General features: G+C 49.8%; 1 protein-coding gene across 11 annotated transcripts in view; it reads left to right on the top strand.

Moving 5' to 3' along the window:
• Positions 1-20,782, top strand: part of MICAL2 (microtubule associated monooxygenase, calponin and LIM domain containing 2) — a 214,588-nt gene that overhangs the window by 74,430 nt on the left and 119,376 nt on the right. For all 11 annotated transcript variants that reach the window (XR_012375353.1, XM_073882906.1, XM_025894193.2 and 8 more), the window contains exons 4-8: positions 8,221-8,428; positions 11,653-11,769; positions 13,109-13,210; positions 15,603-15,758; positions 19,019-19,119. Coding sequence is in view for 10 of the 11 variants with exons in the window: in XM_073882906.1 (XP_073739007.1) it covers positions 8,221-8,428; positions 11,653-11,769; positions 13,109-13,210; positions 15,603-15,758; positions 19,019-19,119 (684 nt within the window). In the remaining variant the exon portion in view is untranslated. The remainder of the gene's footprint in view (positions 1-8,220; positions 8,429-11,652; positions 11,770-13,108; positions 13,211-15,602; positions 15,759-19,018; positions 19,120-20,782) is intronic.

The following is a 20,782-nucleotide window of genomic DNA, read 5'->3' as shown; positions in this document are numbered from 1 at the left end:
GCCAGGGTGCTTGGCCCCCGACCCTGCCCCTTGACTAGAATCTTCTGGCTGATAACTGCATGCACCAAGATACCAGCACCAGAGGGGACAAAAACTCTCAGGAAGAAAGACCACTGACGGGGAGAAACCCATGCTCCAAGAAGCAAAATAGAGTGTAATTTGTCACCTCAAATGGATATGTTTAAGATTAGCACATTTCATCGTATGTAAATTTTATCTTAAAAAAACAAACAGATAAAAAACAAGTCTTGAACTCCAGTCAGTGATATTTATCCTCAAGTATTTGGGAGGAAATGTACTGATTCTGCAATTTAGTTGGAATGCACCAAAAAAATAAAATAAGTTGATGAATGGGTAGAGGGACGGACAGATGAATAAATATGTGATAAAGTAAGGAGAGTAAAATGTAATTATAGAATCTAGGTGGTAGGTACTTGGTTGTTCTCTAAAATTATTTCAACTTTTCTGTTATATTTGAAAACCTTTGGGAAAATGTTGCAAAGAAAACATTGTAAAGCTACTAGATTACAAAGAGAAAAAAACAGCCCATAATGGAAAAATATACAAGTAGACCTGGAAATATTTACCAATATTGAAAATGCTGTTTGGAAAGCTGGATGTTAATATGAAGGAAAATAAAACTAAGCCTATATATTTTCTGCAATAGATTCCCTTTTTTTGTATCAGAAAATAAATATTTATTTTATGTAACATTTATTTTATATATTATGTATATAATGGGGGGAGGGGGATGTTCCAGACAGGGGGCAAAACAAATGAAATAGGCCTGGTGCGTATTTAGGCCATTATGGCTGGAGTGCAGAGAGGGAGGGAAGTGTGGTCGGAGCAGAAGACAGGAAAAATTGGAGGGGAGGGTCATGTAGGACCCAAGGCCATGATAAGGTCTGATTTTGAGCTCTATGTGCTCACTAGACACTAAACACTAGAGGTTGTGAGGTGGGAGTGAATGATCTGACTTTAGAAGGCCCTTTCTGCTCTTTTGGGGGAGGGGAAAACGGTAGAAGGAGGGCTCCCCACTCCCTCCAAACCCTCTTTCTGGTCCAGACCTTAGTGTGCCATTTCTTCTGTCTCCACTTCCTTGGCCTTGGGTTTCCACTCTTGGGCCTTCTCCTAGAGGAGTCTTTCTTACCAGACAGAGTCTCTAGTCTGTCCCTCCAGCAAGCTTCTGTAGTCGTCACAAGCAATCTTCAAACAATCCAGCTCTTATGGTCTCTGTTGTATTTTTTCCCTGGTCCCAGCCTCTCTGAGGCTTGGGAATACCAGCCCTCTCTTGCTCAGGGGTTCTTACATGTCCTAGTGGAGGAGGGGACATGTTAATCCTCTACCACCTAGCACCCCTGCAAGCCCTGGATGAGTGGATATCTAGGCTTGTGATTTCAAGCGTGCACTCTGGGGTCACAGGTTAGCTCCCACTCTAGTTCTGTGACCCTAGACAAGTCCTATAAGCTTCCCAAACTCCAGTTTTCTCAGCTGCCAGACGGCGATGAGTATGATGAGTATGCCTAACTCAGGGTTTCTGTAGGAATGAAATGAGATGCATTTCTTACAAACGGCTCGGCACAGCTCTTGCACGTTGTAAGCAGGTAGTAAGCGTGGGCTCTGATTTTTATTAACGCTGTTATGAACACTCTGATCACTATTGCTCTTCCCAGTATGGGAGGTACAGGCACCAACGAAGGCGAGACGGAGTGGAACTGGTGCTATTAATTTGGCACTTTGTTATCTGCAGAGGGAGGAATCCTGTTCTCCCCTGCCGGGGGTGCCGGGGGGAGCACTGACTCGCATGCCCTGACTTTAGGGAACTCATGCCTGGATGGGGAGATACCGTGAGGTATCCACAGCACCCGGTGGCAGGAAACACAGCCCTGAGGGTCGCACTTAGAACTTCAGACCAGGGGTCCAATACCAGCAAACTCACAAGGCCGAGGGGCAGAATGTGTGCAAATGAAACTGTCCCTGAAAACCCAGGAGCACTGGGTACGGTTGCTCCTCGGAGCACTGGCTCAAGCTGGAAGGGAAGGACAGGGAGGAATGGAATGTTTCTCAGAGGGACTTGTATTCTTTTTTTGAGAGCAGGCAGGGAGAACAGGATATCTTTTTCCTTTTCCTTTGTGTAAATTTCTGAAGTCAGTAAGTGGTGTTAATTGTTACTCAGGAATAAGTGGGTGTGACCCAGATACAGGAGAGTCGGGAGCGGGGCAGGGCCCTGTGAAGTCCGAGGAGATTTCGCTCCCTGCCCAGAGCGGCCCTTGAAATCTCCAGGAAGAGCCCCTGTCTGCCCACCCGGCCTCAGAGACTCCTCCCTGGCTAGAAACTTCAGAGGCTGCATCTCTCCACTTGGTGCTGCCCCGTGGGGTGGGGATGTGAGGCCGGCCCCTGCCGTACGCTCCCCCGTACTAGCATGTGGATGGCACCTACGATCGGAATAAGGCTCCGTCCTGGGATTCTGAGATGAGCTGTTTGCACTCATGGTCACCCACTAGCAGTCAGGGCCTTCCTGCCTGGCTTCAGATGAGCAGCTTGTCCGAAGAGACAGTGATGCTGGGAAACCACACTGGGAACCAGAGCGCTGCCCTGGGGAGCCGGCCTGCAGCTCAGCATGCAGCTCAGCATTCTAGCAGGGAGATGACACCATGCACGACCTCACAGGGCTCGGCTCGCTGCCAGGGCCGCCCGCGCCCCAGAGGCACTGGAGGAGGCTTGCACGGCCCATGGCCGAACCCTCACGGCCATGGCACCTGCCGAAGTGGCTTCCTGGACGTGCACGAGCTCTAGCTCCGTCCGGCCTGTAAACGTCCACTCCAGGGCAGCACAAGAGGCTCGGCCCAGACACCGGCTTAGGCCCTCTGTGCAGCGGCCCTGTGCACCCAGCCTGCAGCCCAGCCCCATTCCGCAGGCTGAGACGTGTCCCCGGCCGGGAAGCACTTCTCCCCGACGGCACCCCGGAGGTCTGCTTTACTGTCCGTCAGACACGCAGCTCAGAGCACATGCCTAGGACCCACATGGCTTCCATTTGTATCCAGACTTGACCACCTCCTCATCATGGGGCCGACCTGAATTTCTTACTCTCTTTTGCCCCTGTTTTTTTTTTTTTTTTTTTTTTTGCGCAAAAACAGGGATAATAAGGGCACCCAGAGCAGGCAGCTGAACTTCTTCTGGTCCTCAGCTTGCTCATTTACAAAGTGGAGGTGATGATGACGCGGACCTCAGAGGGCCATGGGCAGGACGCAATACATGATGTGACTGGGACGGCGCCTGGCACCTAGAAAGTTCTGGGCATGATACAGTTTACATACTGTAATCCTCCTTTTCAACAAGGTGCTGAGTGCCAGGCCGGCCCGTTAATGGACGGCAGGCCTTGGTCTGCCTGCTGCCTGCAGGTGCTGGCTCTCTGTACCCCGCCCCCCAGGGATGTCTGCACACACGGCTCCCCAGGAAACTGGAGGCAGAGTTGAGGAGCAGGAACCAAGTCTCCGGACGGCTAACCCCTGGCTTAGCCCCTGGTCCCCTGGGGTTTCCCTCTGGGGACCGAATACCTTTCACATTCTTGGCACAGTCCTAGGACACCCACCCACTTGTGGATTGGAAGCTGCACCAGGTCATCAAGAAGTGGGGAGCGCTTGTGGGGCTCCTCCTGGGTGGTGCAAGAGCCCTGTGTGACCGAGGCTGCCCCAGCTGTGGGCCTGACCCACCATCTGTGCCTTTGACCGTGGGCTAGTCCCCTTGTCTCCTCTTCCCACCCCTTGATGTTTCCATGTGGTGTTTGTCTCTCCATGAACGGGGGGCCTGAGCACCGCCAGGCTTATCTATACACTGGACTTCCTGCTGGTGTTGGATCTGCCCCACTCCCCACTGGGTCATAAATTTATGTCGCCTGAGCACACTGATCTGCTGACGTCCATGATGCTGGTGGCCTTGGCAGACCCCAGCTCCCCCGCTTCTGGGTGGGAAATGCAGACGTAAACCCTGGCTGACATGAGCTGAACATCCCAGTGACTGACGGAGAGCCAGAACTGGGCGGGCGGCGGAGGGTGTGGGAAGTTCATTCATCCATCAGCTGTTTACTGAGGCCTCCCGTGTGCCAGGCCGCGTACTGGGCTCTGAGCACGCAGAAGTGCGGAGGACACAGGGACAGCTTTTGAGGGTCACTCCCGCTGTCCTGGGAAACAGATGCAGGTTATTACAACACACAGAGCTGAGTTCTGGGGTAGCATTAAGGACAGAACCTGTGGACGGAATGTACAGTGTAATTTGGGGCTCAAGGAAGGCCTCCAGGCTGAGTTTTAATGAAAAGTTTTCTTTCCTTGACAACAAATCCTCAGCAGTGAGAGCCCAGACGGGTGTGGGAAATGTGGAGTTTTTTCAGGTTGAGTTATCACAACCCTTTGCACCTGTGGCCTGTTTGTACTGAGCCCACCATCCAGAGCATCACCTGTGGGCACACTGGGGGCGGCCGCCTTCTCTCCTGTCCTCTGCCCAGGCCCCTGGCAGCTGTAGTTTTTGGCATCTGCTCAGAATTCTGAGTTCCCAGGTTAATCATAACAAGTGTGTTCCAAGAGAAGTGGCCTGGCTCCTGCCAGCAAGCCTTCTCTCCTGTCTTGATAACATCTGCACCAAATTTTCTCCCTTTGTATAATTAGGTATTTGCTTTGACTTGAGATTACAGTGTGACTGGCGTCTCGGAAATTTCAGGCCCAAAGTATGTGCTGGGGCCCAGAGCGGTGGGAAAACAGCTTTCGCCAGTGGGGTTTCAGGTTCAGCTGGGAGGGTGGGGAACGGTGCGCCGGCTACTGTCAGCATGAAAACTGCCCTGCAGCCCCCCAACGGGTGGGAAAGGAAGCTCGTGCCTTGCTCCAGGAGCAGTGCGGGGTTAGGCCTGGTGGACAGAAGGACTCAGGACAGCTCCCCCTCCTTCTCTTCCTGCCCTTCTTCCCCCCCCACATCCTCCCACCCCCGCACCATCCCTGGCCCTGGAGTGACAGGACTCAGCAAACAGGAAAAGACGCACTAACTGCAAAGAAATGCATTGAATCCAGGCTTAACCCCAAAGGCAACCTCAGAGTGTCAGGGCTTGGAATCTTCCTTTGAAATGCCCGTCATGGTCTGGCTATGTCAAACCAGAGTTGCTGTTTGGGGTGTGAGATAAGGAGTGGTCCTCCCCTGTCTGCTCCAACGAGAAAGGAGGCAAAAGGATTTGCATACCCGCTCCCCGACATCTCTGGAGTGAGCTGTATCTCAGCAGTGACTTCATTTCCCCTAATGGGGTTTCCACAAACTCCCTGGAAGGTTCCAGCCAGTAAGCCACACTGATTGTGGTGTGGGAGTTTCTGATATGCTTGTTTGTACTTTCCCTTGGAGACCCCAGAGGCCCCAGAGGAGTGATAACTGGATGACGGAATATTTGCTAGGGGAAGAGAAATGCATTTTTTAAAGATAAGGTTTGATCCTGAGCAGAGGAAAAGTTCCCAGATGCCTCTGCAATGTTGAGCAGTGTGGTGTGGGTGTAGGTCTCCTTCCCTGTTGCCTTGCTGGGGTATCCTCAGGGATCTAGACCCCGCCCCAGGGCGACTCTGGCCTCTTGAAGGTGCTGCAGGGGCTGCCTGGGGGTAGGGCGGGTGCGGCACAGGGGTCTCTGACTCTCTCAGCCAGAACACTGCCGTTTCCCTCTGTCTTTACACGGTGCTGGTGACTTTGTTTACGTAGAAGGGCTTTGCCCAGAACAGCCGGTTAGGTCATTCCATGCTGTCCCTTCTCTCCTAATAGGGCTGTAGCTTCCTTGGGGAAGGACCCTTGTCTTGCTCAACATTGCAGTGTGCATTGAGACTTAGTGTGAGACCTGTATAGAATCTGGTTTTGTCGCCTCCGCTCCCCATGGCCCCAGTGTCTGCGGGACCAAGATCGTAGTCCTTCACTTGGTGTTTAGGACCTTCAGCATCTGGCTCCAGACTGACCCTCATCTCTTTCCTTTCCTTCCTTTCCCTTCTCCCAAAGTATCCTCCTCTCCATCAACCCAGAACTTCTTTCTTTTTGAATGGGTGAGCCCTCTGCTGAAATGTTCTTTCTTCTTTTTACTCCTGTCAGAATTAGGACAGAAGTAATAGTACAGCATGACGGGCCCTGGAGTAAGACCACCTGGGTCTGCGTCCTGGTTCTGTCCCTCTGGATCTGGGAAAGCAGGGGCCCATTACCTCACTGTGTTGTGCCTCAGTTTTCCCATCTGTGAAATGAGGATAACAATAGTTTCTTCCTCTCCGATGTGTTGTGAGGACTAAGAGCTAAAACACATGGTGCACGTAAACTGAGTGTCTGGCATGTAGTAAGTGTTCAACAGGTGCAGACTCTGGTAATGGTGAGGGTGATGGTGAGGAGGACGGTGGTGATGGTGATGGTGAGGAGGAGGATGGTGGTGATGGTGAGGAGGAGGACGGTGGTGATGGTGAGGAGGAGGACAATGGTGATGGTGATGGTGAGGAGGAGGAGGACGGTGGTGATGGTGAGGGTGAGGAGGAGGACGGTGGTGATGGTGGTCTTTGTTAAAGACCTGCTCTGTGTAGTCTTTCCAGCTTATCAGGAGAGTCAGTGTTTCTTCACCTGTGCCCCTCATCGAACCAACCACAAAGAGTTCTGGTTTCTTATCCCACAAGTCTGAGTTTGCCACTAGACGGAGAGTCCCTAGATAGCGACTGGGTCTCAGTGACGAGAATGAGAGCGTCTACACTAGTGTGTACCAAACTCCATAACATGTGCTTTTTCTTCTCATACAAGTATTTTATAAGGATATAATTCACATACCACATACCACATATTCACATACCACCCTTTTAAAGTATAGAATTCAGTGGTTTTAATATATTCACGAAGTTGTGCAACCACCACAACTACTGAATTCTAAAATATCGCCATAAAAAGAAACCTTTCCCACTCCCCTCCCCCCTTCCCTGGCAACCACTAATCTACTTTCTGTCTCCATGAATTTGCCTATTCTGGACATTTTATGTAAATGGAATCATACCATCTATGTCCCTTTGTGTCTGGTTTCTTTCCTTTAGCATGACGTTTTCAAGGTTCATCTATATCTCAGTACTTCATTCCTCTTTAGAGTTGAATAATCCATTGTATGGATATGCCATATTTTGTGTGTACATGAATTAATGGACATTTCAGTTGTTTCTGTTTTTCTTGGCTATAATGAATAATGCTGCCATGAACATTCATGTACACGTCTCTGTGTGGACATATGTTTTCATTTCTCTTGGGCTTATGCATAGGAATACAATTGCTGGCTCACTTGGCAACTCTATGTTTAACTTTTTGAGGAACTGCCAAACTGTTCCAAAGCATCTGTACCATTTTACATGGGTTCCAATTTCTCCACATCTTTGCCAACACTTATCTTTGTCTGTCTTTTTGATTATAGTCACCCTAGTGGATATGAAGTGGTATCTCATTGTGGCTTTGATTTGCATTTCCTTGATGGCTAATGACACTGAGCATCTTTTCATGTGCTTTTTGGCCACTTGTATATCTTATTTGAAAAAAATTTCTATTCAGATTATCTGCCTGTTCCTTAATTGGGTCGCCTTTTTTTATTATTAAGTTGTTAAATTCTTTGCATATTTTGGATACTAGTCCCTTATCCAATTTATGATTTGCAGCTATTTTCCCCCATCTGTAGGCTATCTTTTCACTTCCTTATGGTTGCCTTTGAAGCACAAAAGGTTTTAGGAATGAAGTCCAGTTTCTCTCTTTTTCCTTTTGTTGCTTGTGCTTTTGGTATCACATCTAAGAAACCATTGCTTAATCTAAGGTCACGGTGATGCACCATAAGCTTTTTAAAAGCAGTCTTATTTTCGATAATTCTATGAGGAAAGAGTAGTAGACCCATTCACAGATGAGGAAGCTAAGAGGTTAAATGCCAGAGCTGGGGTTTAAACCCAGGTTCGTCTGGCTCAGAACCTCAAGTGTATCTTTCCATGCCCCGCCCCAAGTCCCTGTACCTCTGTGTCCCTCCCAGGGTTTGGCACGGTGCCTGGTTAGGCCCACAGGTAAGGTACCTTGGGTGGATGAATGGCAGATCCTAACAGGTACTTGGTTTGTACTTGCTGGTTGATTTGAGTGGACCAATTAGCTGTTGACGAGGGGTTGGTGTCCACAGTGCTAGAGGTCAGTGAATGTCTCTCTCCTCTCTGACTTCTGCAGTGTCTCATCATTGGGGGAGGACCATGTGGTTTGCGCACTGCCATTGAACTTGCCTACCTGGGGGCCAAAGTGGTTGTGGTGGAGAAGAGGGACACCTTCTCCAGGAACAATGTGCTGCACCTCTGGCCTTTCACCATCCATGACCTGCGGGGCCTGGGAGCCAAGAAGTTCTATGGAAAGTTCTGCGCTGGCTCCATCGACCATATCAGTGAGTAGAGCCAATGATGGCACCCCATTCAGGGACAGGGCTGACCCTGGGTGGGGCACATCTCTCCATATTGAGGAGGTTCCAGGATGTTCCAGCTTACATGTCCCTGGGGGATCCATACATTCAGCCGGCAGACATTTCGTGAAGGGCCTGCTTTGTGCCTTATGCTGGCTCTGTGCTGCGTGGGCCCATGTAAGCACCATGAGGTCGGGGCCTGCGGTGTGCCTTGTTCCCCAGAGTGTCTCCAGGGCATAGAAGAGCGCTCGACACATAGTAGGTGCTCAGTCAACTTCTGTTGGATGAATGGATGAAATATGGGACACAGAATCAGTAGTATAGCATGGTCTGCCCTCTCAGAGGGGGCTCACTGAGATTTTGTCAGGAATAAACTGCGCATGAACAGAGTTGTCAGACTTGCTGGAGGAGTTCCAATGAGGGAGGCACACAAAACCATGAAATGGGCCAGAGTGTCGAGTGCCTCTTGGACGTTGTGCTGCCAGTTCTGGGGGAAACCGTGGCAGGTTTTAGAACAGAGGAATGACACAATTGACAGGCCCTGTACCAAGTTTCCTTGAGTTCTAAAAAGAGAGGTCATCATGACAGGGGTTCACCCAGACAAGGAGTGGGGAATAGAAAACATGGATTTCAGGCTCTGGGCCAGCCCTGCACGCCGAGTACGCTCTGGGGAGCACTGAGGCCCTTCTGCTCTGTGTTACTCCAGCCTGGGTCTCCAGGCAAGATCTGTGCAGACAGGCTGTGGGAGAACAGACTTCCCTCTTGGGCTGAGCAGGGAGGAGGTCTTTAGCCATTTAGTATAGAAAACTGTGTCCCATAAAAGTCAAGGAGGTTAACACTGTGGGGAGAGTTCAAGGTCTTGGACAGATCTGGGCCCCAAATCTGTCTTGCCCATTTGCTGTGGGAGTTGGGTCAAATTCCTTACCTTCTGCAGGCCCCAAGTTTTGTCTCCCGTACATGGGATGAATGCCTGCCTCCCAGGACCCCTGAGGGGATCAAGTGAGGTCAAGTTTGTGATGTGCTTATCGCTGTGCTGGCAGGTAGTAGGTACTCGGGAAGTGCTTTGCATCCATTGGTGTGCAGTGGGCAAGAGGCAGCAGGGTCCCCAGCTTCAGATGTCAGAGCTGCAGTCTCCCAACCTGTGGATGGGAGGAGAGCCCTGCTAGCCATGTTCTCATGCAGACAGGAACCACGGGAAAGGGCGTGGGGCTCAGAGGAATGACTGGAGAAGGTGGGCAGCCACATAGGGTGTAATTTAGTCATGGGTACAGGGGACCTATCAGCAGTGGCCCCAGATTTTATTCCCACTCTGGCATGAGAAAATTCCAGGAGTCCGTTGGAAAGAAATTTGGGTTTGCCCAGAAGGCTGCAGTGTCAGCTTTCGGGATATTCTCTACCACTCACAGAAGAATGTATATTAGTGCCCAATTCGGAACTACAACATTGAGCACCACTTTCCCATCGGGCACTCCTGAGAGGCAGAGCTGGGCACGAGGGTACTACCCCCATCTGTTGGGCTGCCTTCCCTGCTGGCCGGGAGCCCCCCTCTGCCCGCATCGATGGGGCTCCCATTTAACCCCTAGTTCTCAGAAAAATCCCGGTGTGCAGAAACACTGGCAAGAGTCTGGATCTGAGATTCTGATGTTCAGGGCGCTCGTTGTCAAGAGCAGTTCCGTAGCCTGTGGGAAGGGAGGCAGGGAGAATTTATTGAACACCTCCCGTGTGCTGGAACAAGATCAATTAGAAACCTTGAAATGATGAGGAGAGTCCAGGCCGCTGCCTAGGCCTGTTTCCAGGCATGAGGGGGATTGGCTTCTTTAAGCCCCAGCTGACTGGCTTCGTTTCAGACTGACCCTGGTCTGCAGCCCTGGCTTTGCCCTCGCCCCCAGCATGGCTCAGCAGTTCCCAACTGTCCCGTGTCAGCATCCACCTCCAGTTCCCATGAGGCTGCTCCAAACCTGCACCACAGCCTCCTCCTTCTGAGCAGATGGCCTTCCTCCTGTGCTCTGGGGAGGAGGAGCCACTGGGGGGCGCTCCCAGCCCCAGCCCCTCTCTGTCCTCCTGCACTGGCCTCCACCTGAGTACTTGTTCCCTCCCCCGCCCCATGTCTGAGGCTCAGCTCCACTCTGCTCCCTCCCGGGTTCCTGTAGAAAGAGGGGGTGTAGACTTGGTCTGTGTGTCCCATTCATGCTCCCTTCCATTGCAATCTGACTTCTTCCCCACCCCCTGTGAAGGAGATTTCACTGAGATTGCCACCCCCAGAAGCCTCCTAACTCCCAGCCTCTTGCAGTTGTCATAATCCCTGATCTGTCCATGGGATTTGGTGCTCTGTTGGCTTCCGGGACCGCAGCTCAGACCCTGTTCTGTCACTCCCCTGCCCCCTGACCACTGTGGCCTGCCCTGGTCTGTCCACCTGCATTTCCTCCACTAGAGTGAGTTCTATGTCTCTGTGCCTACCATGGCACCTGGACCATTGTAGATGCTCAATACATGTTAAGTGAACAAAACCCATGAAATACAGAGGGACCCACAGAAAGTTTCTACAGAAAAATATTTGGAGGCATGCCCATGTGTGCTGAATGGCTGGGGACGAGGTAGAGAAACGAGGTGGTGACACTCATCAGGGGAGTTTAGGGAGTGGGTACAAGGCGAATTACCATAAGTCCAGCTCTGTGGAGAGAATTTCCCTCCTGACACTGACCCTGGATGGCTAAGAGCTTAAGCTCAGTCCTCCACAAAATGACCCATTTCATCACTGACTTTACTTATGGCCATTACTCTCTAGGTCTACTCCTCTTTCTGTCTTTACCTCGTCAGACCTCTAGCCTGTCTCAGGGAGGAGGCAGGAAAGGGAGAGCCTCCATCATGATAGCATTTTCTAAAAGCTAGAGCACAGTCTTGGAATCAGGCAGATCTGGGTCCACATTCTAGTTTTGCTGCTGTATGACCTTGAGCAAGTCACTTCACCTCACTGAGCCTCAACTTCTTATCTGTGAAATGGGAATAATTATCCCGCAGGGTCACGGTAAGGGGGGTTAAACGAGAAAACACTGAGTAGCTGGCACATAATTAGTTCTCATTCGTGATCATTGTTGGAACATTGCTCTGCTCAGAGTCCATTGAGTGACGATTATAGAGTACTCTGCATACAGGAGGCACTCAAGCATTGCTACTGATAATTCTTCTCTTTCCCCCTTCCTTTCTAACAGGCATTCGTCAGTTGCAGCTCATCCTATTCAAGGTGGCCTTGATGCTGGGAGTTGAAATCCATGTGAATGTGGAGTTTGTAAAGGTTCTAGAGCCTCCTGAAGATCAAGAAAATCAAAGTACAGTATAATTTTCCTCTTATGTCTAGAAATCAGATATTGCAAAATGGAAATCACATTTGCAGCTCTCAAAGAATGTTCCTATAAGAGTTATTCTTGTCGGGAGCTGTTGGGCCTGATTCCTTCAGAGGATGTTTTACCTTTCCTGACCAACGCTGTCACTTTAGGTTTGCTCTTCTCCTCCCAGGGGATTTATAAAGTCATTAAACCTATAATTTGGTTACCCTGTCGGTGGGAGGTGGTACTTTGACAAAGTAATAGGTAATTAGGATAGAAGACCTAGATTCGGTTGTTTGATGAAGTTCAGTCCTATGCTCTTCAGGCTGCGTGGGAACACACACGGACATGTGGCTACACTTGTACCCACGTGATATTTTCAAACCTAGTTAAAAAAAAAAGTGAAGCTTCTAGAGCAAATACGAAGTGCTCGTGATATCATTTGGTATGTAATATTCTGAAGCCTTACGGAAGCATAATTTACAAACCACAAAATTCACCCATGGTGGGTATGTCTTCTTTAGTCACATTGCTCTTTTTCCTTTTAGTATGTTTATGTAAATGCTGAAGTCACACACACCGTGGTCAGAGTTTGTTCATGATGCCTCTGCAGCTTATTTCTTATCGAAAGCTGCTGCTGCCTGGGCAGGGCTTATGGTTTGGGCAGCTTCGTGTCGGAGACCTCAGAGCTTTGTGGGTTCATTACGACTCTGACCTCTCCTGTCCTCTGCCCAGAATATTTCAGAATGGAGGAGAGGCCTTCGGTGGCTTTTGTAGCAGGATAGCATCTGTTAGTGGACTTCCAGAGATACGTGTGCCCTTCGCCTTTCTCAGACCCAATTCTGGGTGACCAGCAAGCTGTTACCTGGAAATGTTCTCATCGAAGGCTGTGTGCTGCCCATCAGAACATTTCGAGCATAATGAACTGGGAAGCCAAACTGGTTTCGTGACACCCAGCACGTCCTTCGGGTCTGGTTGGTGACAGGAGGGCAAGGAGGAATAGAGGGGACTCTGAAGAGAACATGATAGAACACACTGAGACAAGCAGGGTTCGAGTGAGACTGGCCTGAGAATCATTGAGGATAGGCTCCCAGCCTTTAGAGAAACCAGTTAAATCAGGCAGGGGGTGGGCGCTGCTGGTTTACCTTGTCCTGGGTTGAACTGCTATTAAAGCCAGAAGGACTCCAGATGAGAGTGTGATTTAGGATAATGCTGGGTCTTTCCTCTGGCAGCTCTGTCTGGGGTGCCTCCACCTGGTGATAGTATCCCCTCTTCCCCGGCCAACACTGAAGGGACCTCCCACCTTTCTCTGCCAACTCAAATCATTTTTCTCTTCTGGCAGAGATCGGATGGCGGGCAGAATTTCTCCCTGCGGACCACTCTCTGTCGGACTTTGAGTTTGACGTCATCATTGGCGCCGACGGCCGCAGGAACACACTGGAAGGTGAAGACTCTTCTTCCGGGAACTGAGGGGGGGGGGGGGCGGGGGAGGGGGGGGGGGGCTGGAGAATGGGGGTAAGATGGCAGGTGCCAAAGCTGGGTGGGGGCCTTGACGGAAGGGCAGACTGTCCTGCCGTGCCTGAGGCTGGACCTTCAGAGGGCAGGCGTTCCGTGGTCTCCGAACGTCAGGCTTCCCATCTGTAAAATGTAGGTAAGAGAACCTCCTCAGAGCATTGTCATGAGGGCTAGGAAAGGACTTGTATGTAAAAATGCTTTATAAAGGTAAAGTGCCATGGAAACTGAAAGTCAGTATGCATTTATTGAGTGCCTGTCAATGAATCTGTGGTAACTCAGCACTTTCCCACTTACTCCATCTAGCTACGACAGCCATTCTTAGACTCCCCGTGGCCTTCTTGTCCCGTCACGGGTAATACCCCAGCAGGAGGAGCCCGTCTCTTCTGTAACTTTTAAGCACACTCACCGCTGGGCAGTAAGATAAGCTTTTCCCAGACTGTCAAGGTGCCAAACCCTGCTTCTCTGAGTTCTGGAGCTGGAAGCATAACATGTTTTCTTGGAGTAAGATCTGGTCGGGTTGGGAAAAGAGCGCCACTGCCAGAAATGTCTTCAATCCCCTAGCCCCTCCCCGAAAGATTAATTGACGCAGAGGTTGTACTAATTGGTGCTAACTGTATGAAGGCGAGACTGCAGATTATGGGCAAAGTGGTCCCACACGGCCTCTCTCAGATTGGTGGCTATCTGCTCTTCAAGCTTGCCTCCCTCAAGGGCTGCAGGCTGCGGATTTCTGGTGGGGAGGGCACATCGTCTGAGGACAGAACACACTCCCGGAAAGAGGGCTGATGCTGGCGGAATCGGGAGGTGTGGGCTGCCTAGCTGGGCCCTCCCCACCTGCTGTGCCACCAGGACCCTTTCCCCACTCTCGCGTCTCTCTCTTCTCCTCCATCCTTACACTTGCCCGACCCCTGCAATCAATAACCCATATCTGACAAAGACTTTTTTAAGCTGCTAACCTGGGTGTTGTGCTGTTGGAATTTATGGGGCCATTTTGGTGGTTGGGTAAAATTGTAAGTCTGAATATTTTCCAATCCAAAATCCACACTTTGCCTGAGTATAGTTAGGCATATCATGGACAGGAAAAGAAGCTGTGAGAAGGAGCAGAGCCATTTAGGCCGCTTAGCACCAAATAAGTAGACTAGACTGGGAGTTTTTCTATACTGGCACTGTTGACATTTGGGGCCAGATCATTCTTTGTCCTGTGCACAATAGGATGCTTAGCGGCATCCCTGGCCTTTCCCCGCTAGACACCAGTAGCACCCCCCAAGTTGTAGCAAGCAGAAATGTCTCCACACTTTGCCAAGATGCCCCCTGGGGGCCAAGGTCATTCCCAGTTAAGAAATACTAGACTAGACAATAATGGCCATTTCTGACCATTTCAATAAAATCTAATGAAGAATGACTTAAAGAGGAGGTATTGAGAAAAACCTCAAGGTTTCTAGTCAAAGGGAGTATTGACAGAGAAGTTTGGGAATCAGCATGAGGTTTGAGTGTGCGGTGAGCAAATGTAGGGGGAGTTCCCAGAGGAGGCTGAAGACAAAGGCATGTCCAGAGAGCCTGCCCTTGTGATGAGAGCCTTGAGTTAAGCAAAGTAAACAACAGTGGGGCAGAGGGAAGATTCAGGACTGTGGGATAGCCAGATGCTAGAAAGAAAGGGGATTGGCAGAAGATGCTCCACTGAAGTGTGACCACCTGCTTGGGATCCTCTGTGTCACCACCATTGAAAATCAATTTTAATGTAAACCATTAACAACTAGAAGAACCCCAAGGAATCATTGTATTAAATCAATTGCAAGTTAGACTTTTGTCTACTCATTATATATTTACTGAGTGTGGACTAAAGCGCCAATCACTGGAGACTAGAAATAGAAAATTTGTTAAAATCCCCATCCCACAGGAATTCAGTCTCATAATCCTACTTTTCAAAGGGAGAAAAACATGAAAAATGCTGACAACCTAGTTTGAATCGTAGAAGTTCAAAGTTCACGTGTCATGGTGTACCTAGCAACAGTGCCTAGCAAATCTTAGCAGGATGAGCCTGCTGGGAAAATCACTTTAGCCTTTTGTTTGTAGAAGCCTAACCAGAATAATTGGTCCTGTAGATTTTAGGAGAGGAGAAAGTCCCCCTGACTGAGGCCTCTGGTGATGTGTTTCTTCCTCAGGTACGAACCTTGGCATTTCTGCCTGCCCCTGTTCTCCAGAGAAGCAGAACTCTGGTTTCACTGGCCTGTGAGGCATCTGAGAACAGCTTCCTCCATAATCGTACTCAGTTTTCACACCAAATGCAGAAGAAAGACTCCCTTTTTGCCTTTTTCCTCATGCAGGGTTCAGAAGGAAAGAATTCCGTGGGAAGTTGGCTATTGCCATCACTGCCAACTTCATAAACAGAAACAGCACAGCTGAGGCCAAGGTGGAAGAGATCAGTGGTGTGGCTTTCATCTTCAACCAGAAATTTTTTCAGGACCTTAAAGAAGAAACAGGTGGGACCTTCACCTTTCTCCAAACCAGGCCATTGTCCGTGCTGGGCATTCCCAGCTCTTGGGATTGGGAGACTCACTCTGATTAAGTGGAAGCAGGGACTTCTCCATAGGATAGAACTGGGCAGCGTTCCTTCAAGGATGAAAGAGCTTCTCAAGGGCAAGTTCTGGATGTTGTACATAAAAATGGATAAAGATATATTTACTCAGCATTTAGTCAACATGTTCATTGTGTGCTTGTATTCAGTATCATGGGATACAAAGTTGAGATTGACATCGTCCCCTCCCCAAATGGCTCCTTGTCCAGTGATGGACACCCAGGGAAAGCATCCTGATGCAGGGAGGTCGGTCTGTGCCTGAGGCAGCGTGAGCTTCAGGGAGCCCTCTGAGGAGGGAACCAGTAACCCTGGGTTGGTCCCTGAAAAAGTGTAGGTGTTTTAGTTCAGTGTACCAGCTGTCCTTCCCCACAAGGGACTTCCAGGGATGCCCAGGAAACATGTGCTCACCCCAGGGCATCAGTTGTCCCCTAGCCATGGGCCTTGAGTATCTTTCGAAGATACTCATTCATGTACTCAACAAATATTTATTGACTGCCTACTTGGTGCCAGATGCTGCTCAAGGGTCTGAGAAAGAGCAGTGGGCAAAACAAGACCCCTCTCTTGGAGCTTATATTCTGTTGGGGGGAGACTGTCCGTAAACAAATAACTAGCACGTCAGGCAGTCAGAAAGATGATGGAGAGAAGTAAAGCACGGCGAGGAGAAAGAGGGATGACACCTCGCTGCCAATTAAGTAAATTCCAGATTTTTCTTTTAACCTGATTTTAAAATCTTATCTCTCCTTGAAAGGCAGTGTGACAAGTGTTAAATAAAAATTTGTTTAAAGATTTTATTTATTTTGAGGGAGAGAGTGTGAGTCAGGGAAGAAACAGGGGGAAGGAGAAGCTGAGGGAGAGGGAGAGAGAATCCTCAAGCAGACTCTGCACTGAGCGTGGAGCCAGACGTGGGGCTCGAGCCCACGACCCTGAGATCATGACCTAACTTGAAACCAAGAGTCGGACGCTTAACCGACTGAGCCACCCAGGCGCCCCTAAAATTCTTATGCTAGAAATAAATCATCCACACTCACCGTCAACCTAACACAGAAATAGTCCTCATTTCCATATACTGCTTTTCAGTAACCGTCCACCTGTTACCCTCCCTTTTTACATGGTTCCAGCTCTTAGCAGAGCGCTAGTACTCTTTGTGATTCTGGTTTTCTCATTCGGCATCGCATTGTAAATATTGTCCATATTGCAGTCCTTCCGATGGTCAGTTTTGCAGGCTGCAGAATAGCTCAGGAACCGGATGTTTGTCACTGCCTGAGTGTCTACATTGGAGGCTGGCAAACTGTGGTTGGCCACATGGGTCCGTATTCTCTTCAAGCTAAGAATGGTTTCAGTAGTTTGGAATGGCTGAAGAAAAAGCAAAAGAAGAATATTTTTTGACACATCGAAAGTTATATGGAACTCAAGTTTCCGGGTCCATAAATGAAAGCTTATTGGAACACAGCCACGCCTGTTCATGCATGTCACTGCCCGTGAGTGGTTGTGGACCTGGATGGCTTGCAAAGCCCGAAATACGTACTGTCTGGCCCTTTATGGCAAACGTGTGCTGGCCTCTGACTTAAGACCTTTCAGTTACTTACCCTTAGAGAGCAAACTGCTCCTGCTGGAATATTTCCATTTGGTTTTCTAGGAATGGGATTCCTTATGGAGCAGACTGGGCAGCTCTCTGGCCACGAGGACATGTGCTCATTGTGTGACCCTCTGAGTTTCACCACAGTGGCACGATTTTATTAGAGCGTTTTCTTCCAGCGTGTTATGCTCTTCTGAATGATTTAAGAATTAGTCCAACCCTCCCTTCCTCTCAAAAACTGAAAAGATAAATACTTCAACAAATCACCAAATCTGAATTATGACAGGACATTGAGTGTGTTTTTCCAAATGTTTCAATGAGTTTCCTTTAAATTTCGCTGGGGTGGTCACCCTTGGCCATTGTTTCACCATGCCCCTTACAAGGTGACAACGATGAATTTCCTCCCATTCTCTGGGGGGCCCTCTGCTTTGATGGCTGTTTCCTATTTAACGGTAATAAAGGGGTTCCTATGGTTACCCAGGACGCCCTTGTCAACTGCTGATAGGTTGTTATGTGTCTGTTCCTTTCTCTCCCTTTGAGGAAGCTAAGCCAGTGGTTCTCAAACTGACACGTGCATCAGAATCCCCTCGTCAAAGTGCAGATTGCTGGCCCTACCCTCAGAGTTTCTGCTTTACTAGGTCCAGGATGGGGTCCTGATCATTAGCATTTCTAGGTTCTCAGGTGATGCTGATGGTGCTGGCCGGAGGGGGGGCCACTTGGAGAACCACTGAGCTAAGCTCTCATAGCATTTTTTTTTTAATGCAGAAACATAGCCTATGAAGTGTTTTTGCAATTGCTGGGAAGTACAAAGCTATACAACCCAGCCCTCTAAACTGAGTTGTTCCTGCCAGGGCATCTGGGTTTCCCCACACACAGGGGGCATAGTAGAAACATCACTTAGCACAGTCTTGAAAGAATTCCCACAGCTCTTTGAATCTCTGGCCCCATGGAGGGCCTGGTGGATGGCACTTGGAATCAGACAAGCTGGGGTTCGAATCCTGGCTCTGTTGTTGCTTAGCTGCCATGCCCCAGACAGCTCTTGGCCCTTCTGCAGCACTTCGCTCTAGCTAGGAAATACTGGTCCACAGTCCCTAAAGACTTTGAGGTTTTCCTTTTTTTTTTTTTTTTTAAATGCTTTAATCATATTGCAATATATAAATATATCAAATCAACATGTTGTACACCTTAAACTGACACCATGTTATATGTCAATTACATCTTAATTTAAAAAAAAAAAAAACACATAGTGTCTTTGGGGCACCTGGGTGGCTCAGTCCGTTAAGCAGCTGACTCTTGATTTTGGCTCAGGTCATGAGCCCCCTGCTCACGTGCGTGTGCACTCTCTCTTTCTAAAATAAATAAATAAACCGTAAAAAACAACAACAACATAGTGTCTTTGTGGTACAACAAAAGCTAGCTGTGTGGAGTTGGGTAAATTCTAGCACTTAGTTTTATCTTTTCCAGCCTTGTATGTTTTAAAAACTTGCCTAACGTTGAATACATGCAGTTAAGTAATGACACCTGTAATGCAGCGAGGCACTGAGACACTGAGGGAGTCAGACTGAGTCCAGGCACGCTTCTCTTTGCAGGGATTGATCTTGAGAACATTGTTTACTACAAGGACTGCACCCACTATTTTGTCATGACCGCCAAGAAGCAGAGCCTGCTTGACAAAGGTGTCATCATTAATGTACGTATCTCTTGGCTGCAATGTCCTGTCTTTCCCTTTGTGACCCAGCAAGTGCAGGAGTAGGTGCTGTCCCGCGGGAAACTGAGCAAGGGGGTGGGGGCAGGTGGGAAAGAACCACCACCCACCACTCTCCTCCTCCATGCTGCTGTGAGTGTTGGATGAGGGAGCCCACACCACTACACGCAGACGTGTTTCTGCAGAGGGCTGTGGGCTGGGCTGAGACCCTCACCCAGGTGTTCGTGTAAGCCTTTGCCCCCAAGAGATTGGCTGAGTCTTTTCGTTCCCCACGTCTCATTCAGCCCTGTCCCTGTTTCGGGGAGGTCCCACGTCATTTGGAGGCCGATGGGGACTCCTTGTCCGAGGGGGGCACTAAGACAACATTCGCTTGTGAATTTCCCTCTGTGGCCCTCTTGTCATGGGGTGGTGGGGAGCTCTCTGTTCTCGCAGTCAGAAAGGCTTCGCTTGAATCTTGGCTCAGTCGAAGATTAACTCAGGACTGTGACTAAGCTGCTCCGCTTTTCTGAACTTCGGTCTTCTTCTCTGGAGACTCCAAATAATGTATTCTGTCTGAAAGGGTTGTTTGCAGAAGTAAATGAGAAAATGCGTACAGAGCAACTGTCCCAAGACCTGGTCCATATAGGGGGAGTTTACAGATTCCCTGCATAACTTACTGTCTGGTTTGGACACCTGCTTTTTTGTCCTGCTGGCTTCCTGGCCTCTGTGTCCTGCCTTTGCATCTTCATGCCTCAACTGAGCACCAAGTTGGAAGAAAGCACATGGAGTTGGGGGCCCGGGGCCGGAAGCTTCTTTGGTCAGGTTTTCAACCCTTCCAGAGCCTCTGTTCCTGCCCCGGCTGCTGCCTGGTGCCGTCCGAGGTCAGCCTGCTCTCGGGGTGTCAGCCTGGAGGCCGGGCGGCGTGGTGACCATTCATTGTTGCTTGTCGGAGAAGAATGTGCCTGTCCTCTTGCCACTTTGTGCTGGCTGCTGGCTGGGTGGCATGGGTAACCCAGTCGTCCCCTGGGCCTCCTCCATGCGGCTCAGGTCCTCGCTGAGAGCCCGAGCTGCAGGTAGGAGGCTGTGAAGGGCGGGACGGGGGTTGGAAGAAGCTGACTGAGCATAGCTAGCAGATGTGTGAGCAATGGGTCTCAGCGTCTGGTACTCCGTGGCTGACGCAGTCTGGGGGAGGTGGGGGTGGTGGCTCCTTCTTTACTCTGCTCCACAGGCATCCCTCCTGAAGTTGCCTCGTTCATCGGGAGGCCTATGGCAGACAGTGAAGGACTGTTTGGGGTCCAGGGCTGCCAGCACAGTGGGCACCTCTGCAAAGGAGGGACCGAGGAGGCTTTTGTCAGGCCCTGACCCCACCCCCAGGGAGTTAGGCAGAGTTTGATGTGGGTTTCCTATTTCACTGGCTGAGTACTCCAGCCTCTGGGACACCAAGGCTCCCTCAGGGCATCCCAGGGCCTTTGTCCAGGTCAAGACATGTTGCTCATGGTGACTCAGCTCTTGGGCAGTTGTTAAAGCCTCTCCATCATACTCCTCATCTCTCTGTCACGGCACAGGTGGGCAAGTGTGACTCACTGTGAACCTGTCATGACTGTGGAAGAGCTGGGAGCAGATCCCGGGCTTGTGGGTGTCCTCACCAAGGCTTTTCTTTCCCTCACAG

Source organism: Callorhinus ursinus, unplaced genomic scaffold, assembly GCF_003265705.2.
Source record: "Callorhinus ursinus isolate GAN/ISIS: 27379988/994484 unplaced genomic scaffold, GSC_fseal_2.0 scaffold49, whole genome shotgun sequence".
Classification (NCBI taxonomy): Eukaryota; Metazoa; Chordata; class Mammalia; order Carnivora; family Otariidae; genus Callorhinus; species Callorhinus ursinus.
The sequence above is the reverse complement of the archived record's forward strand: the minus strand, read 5'-3'. Positions and strand labels throughout refer to the sequence as shown.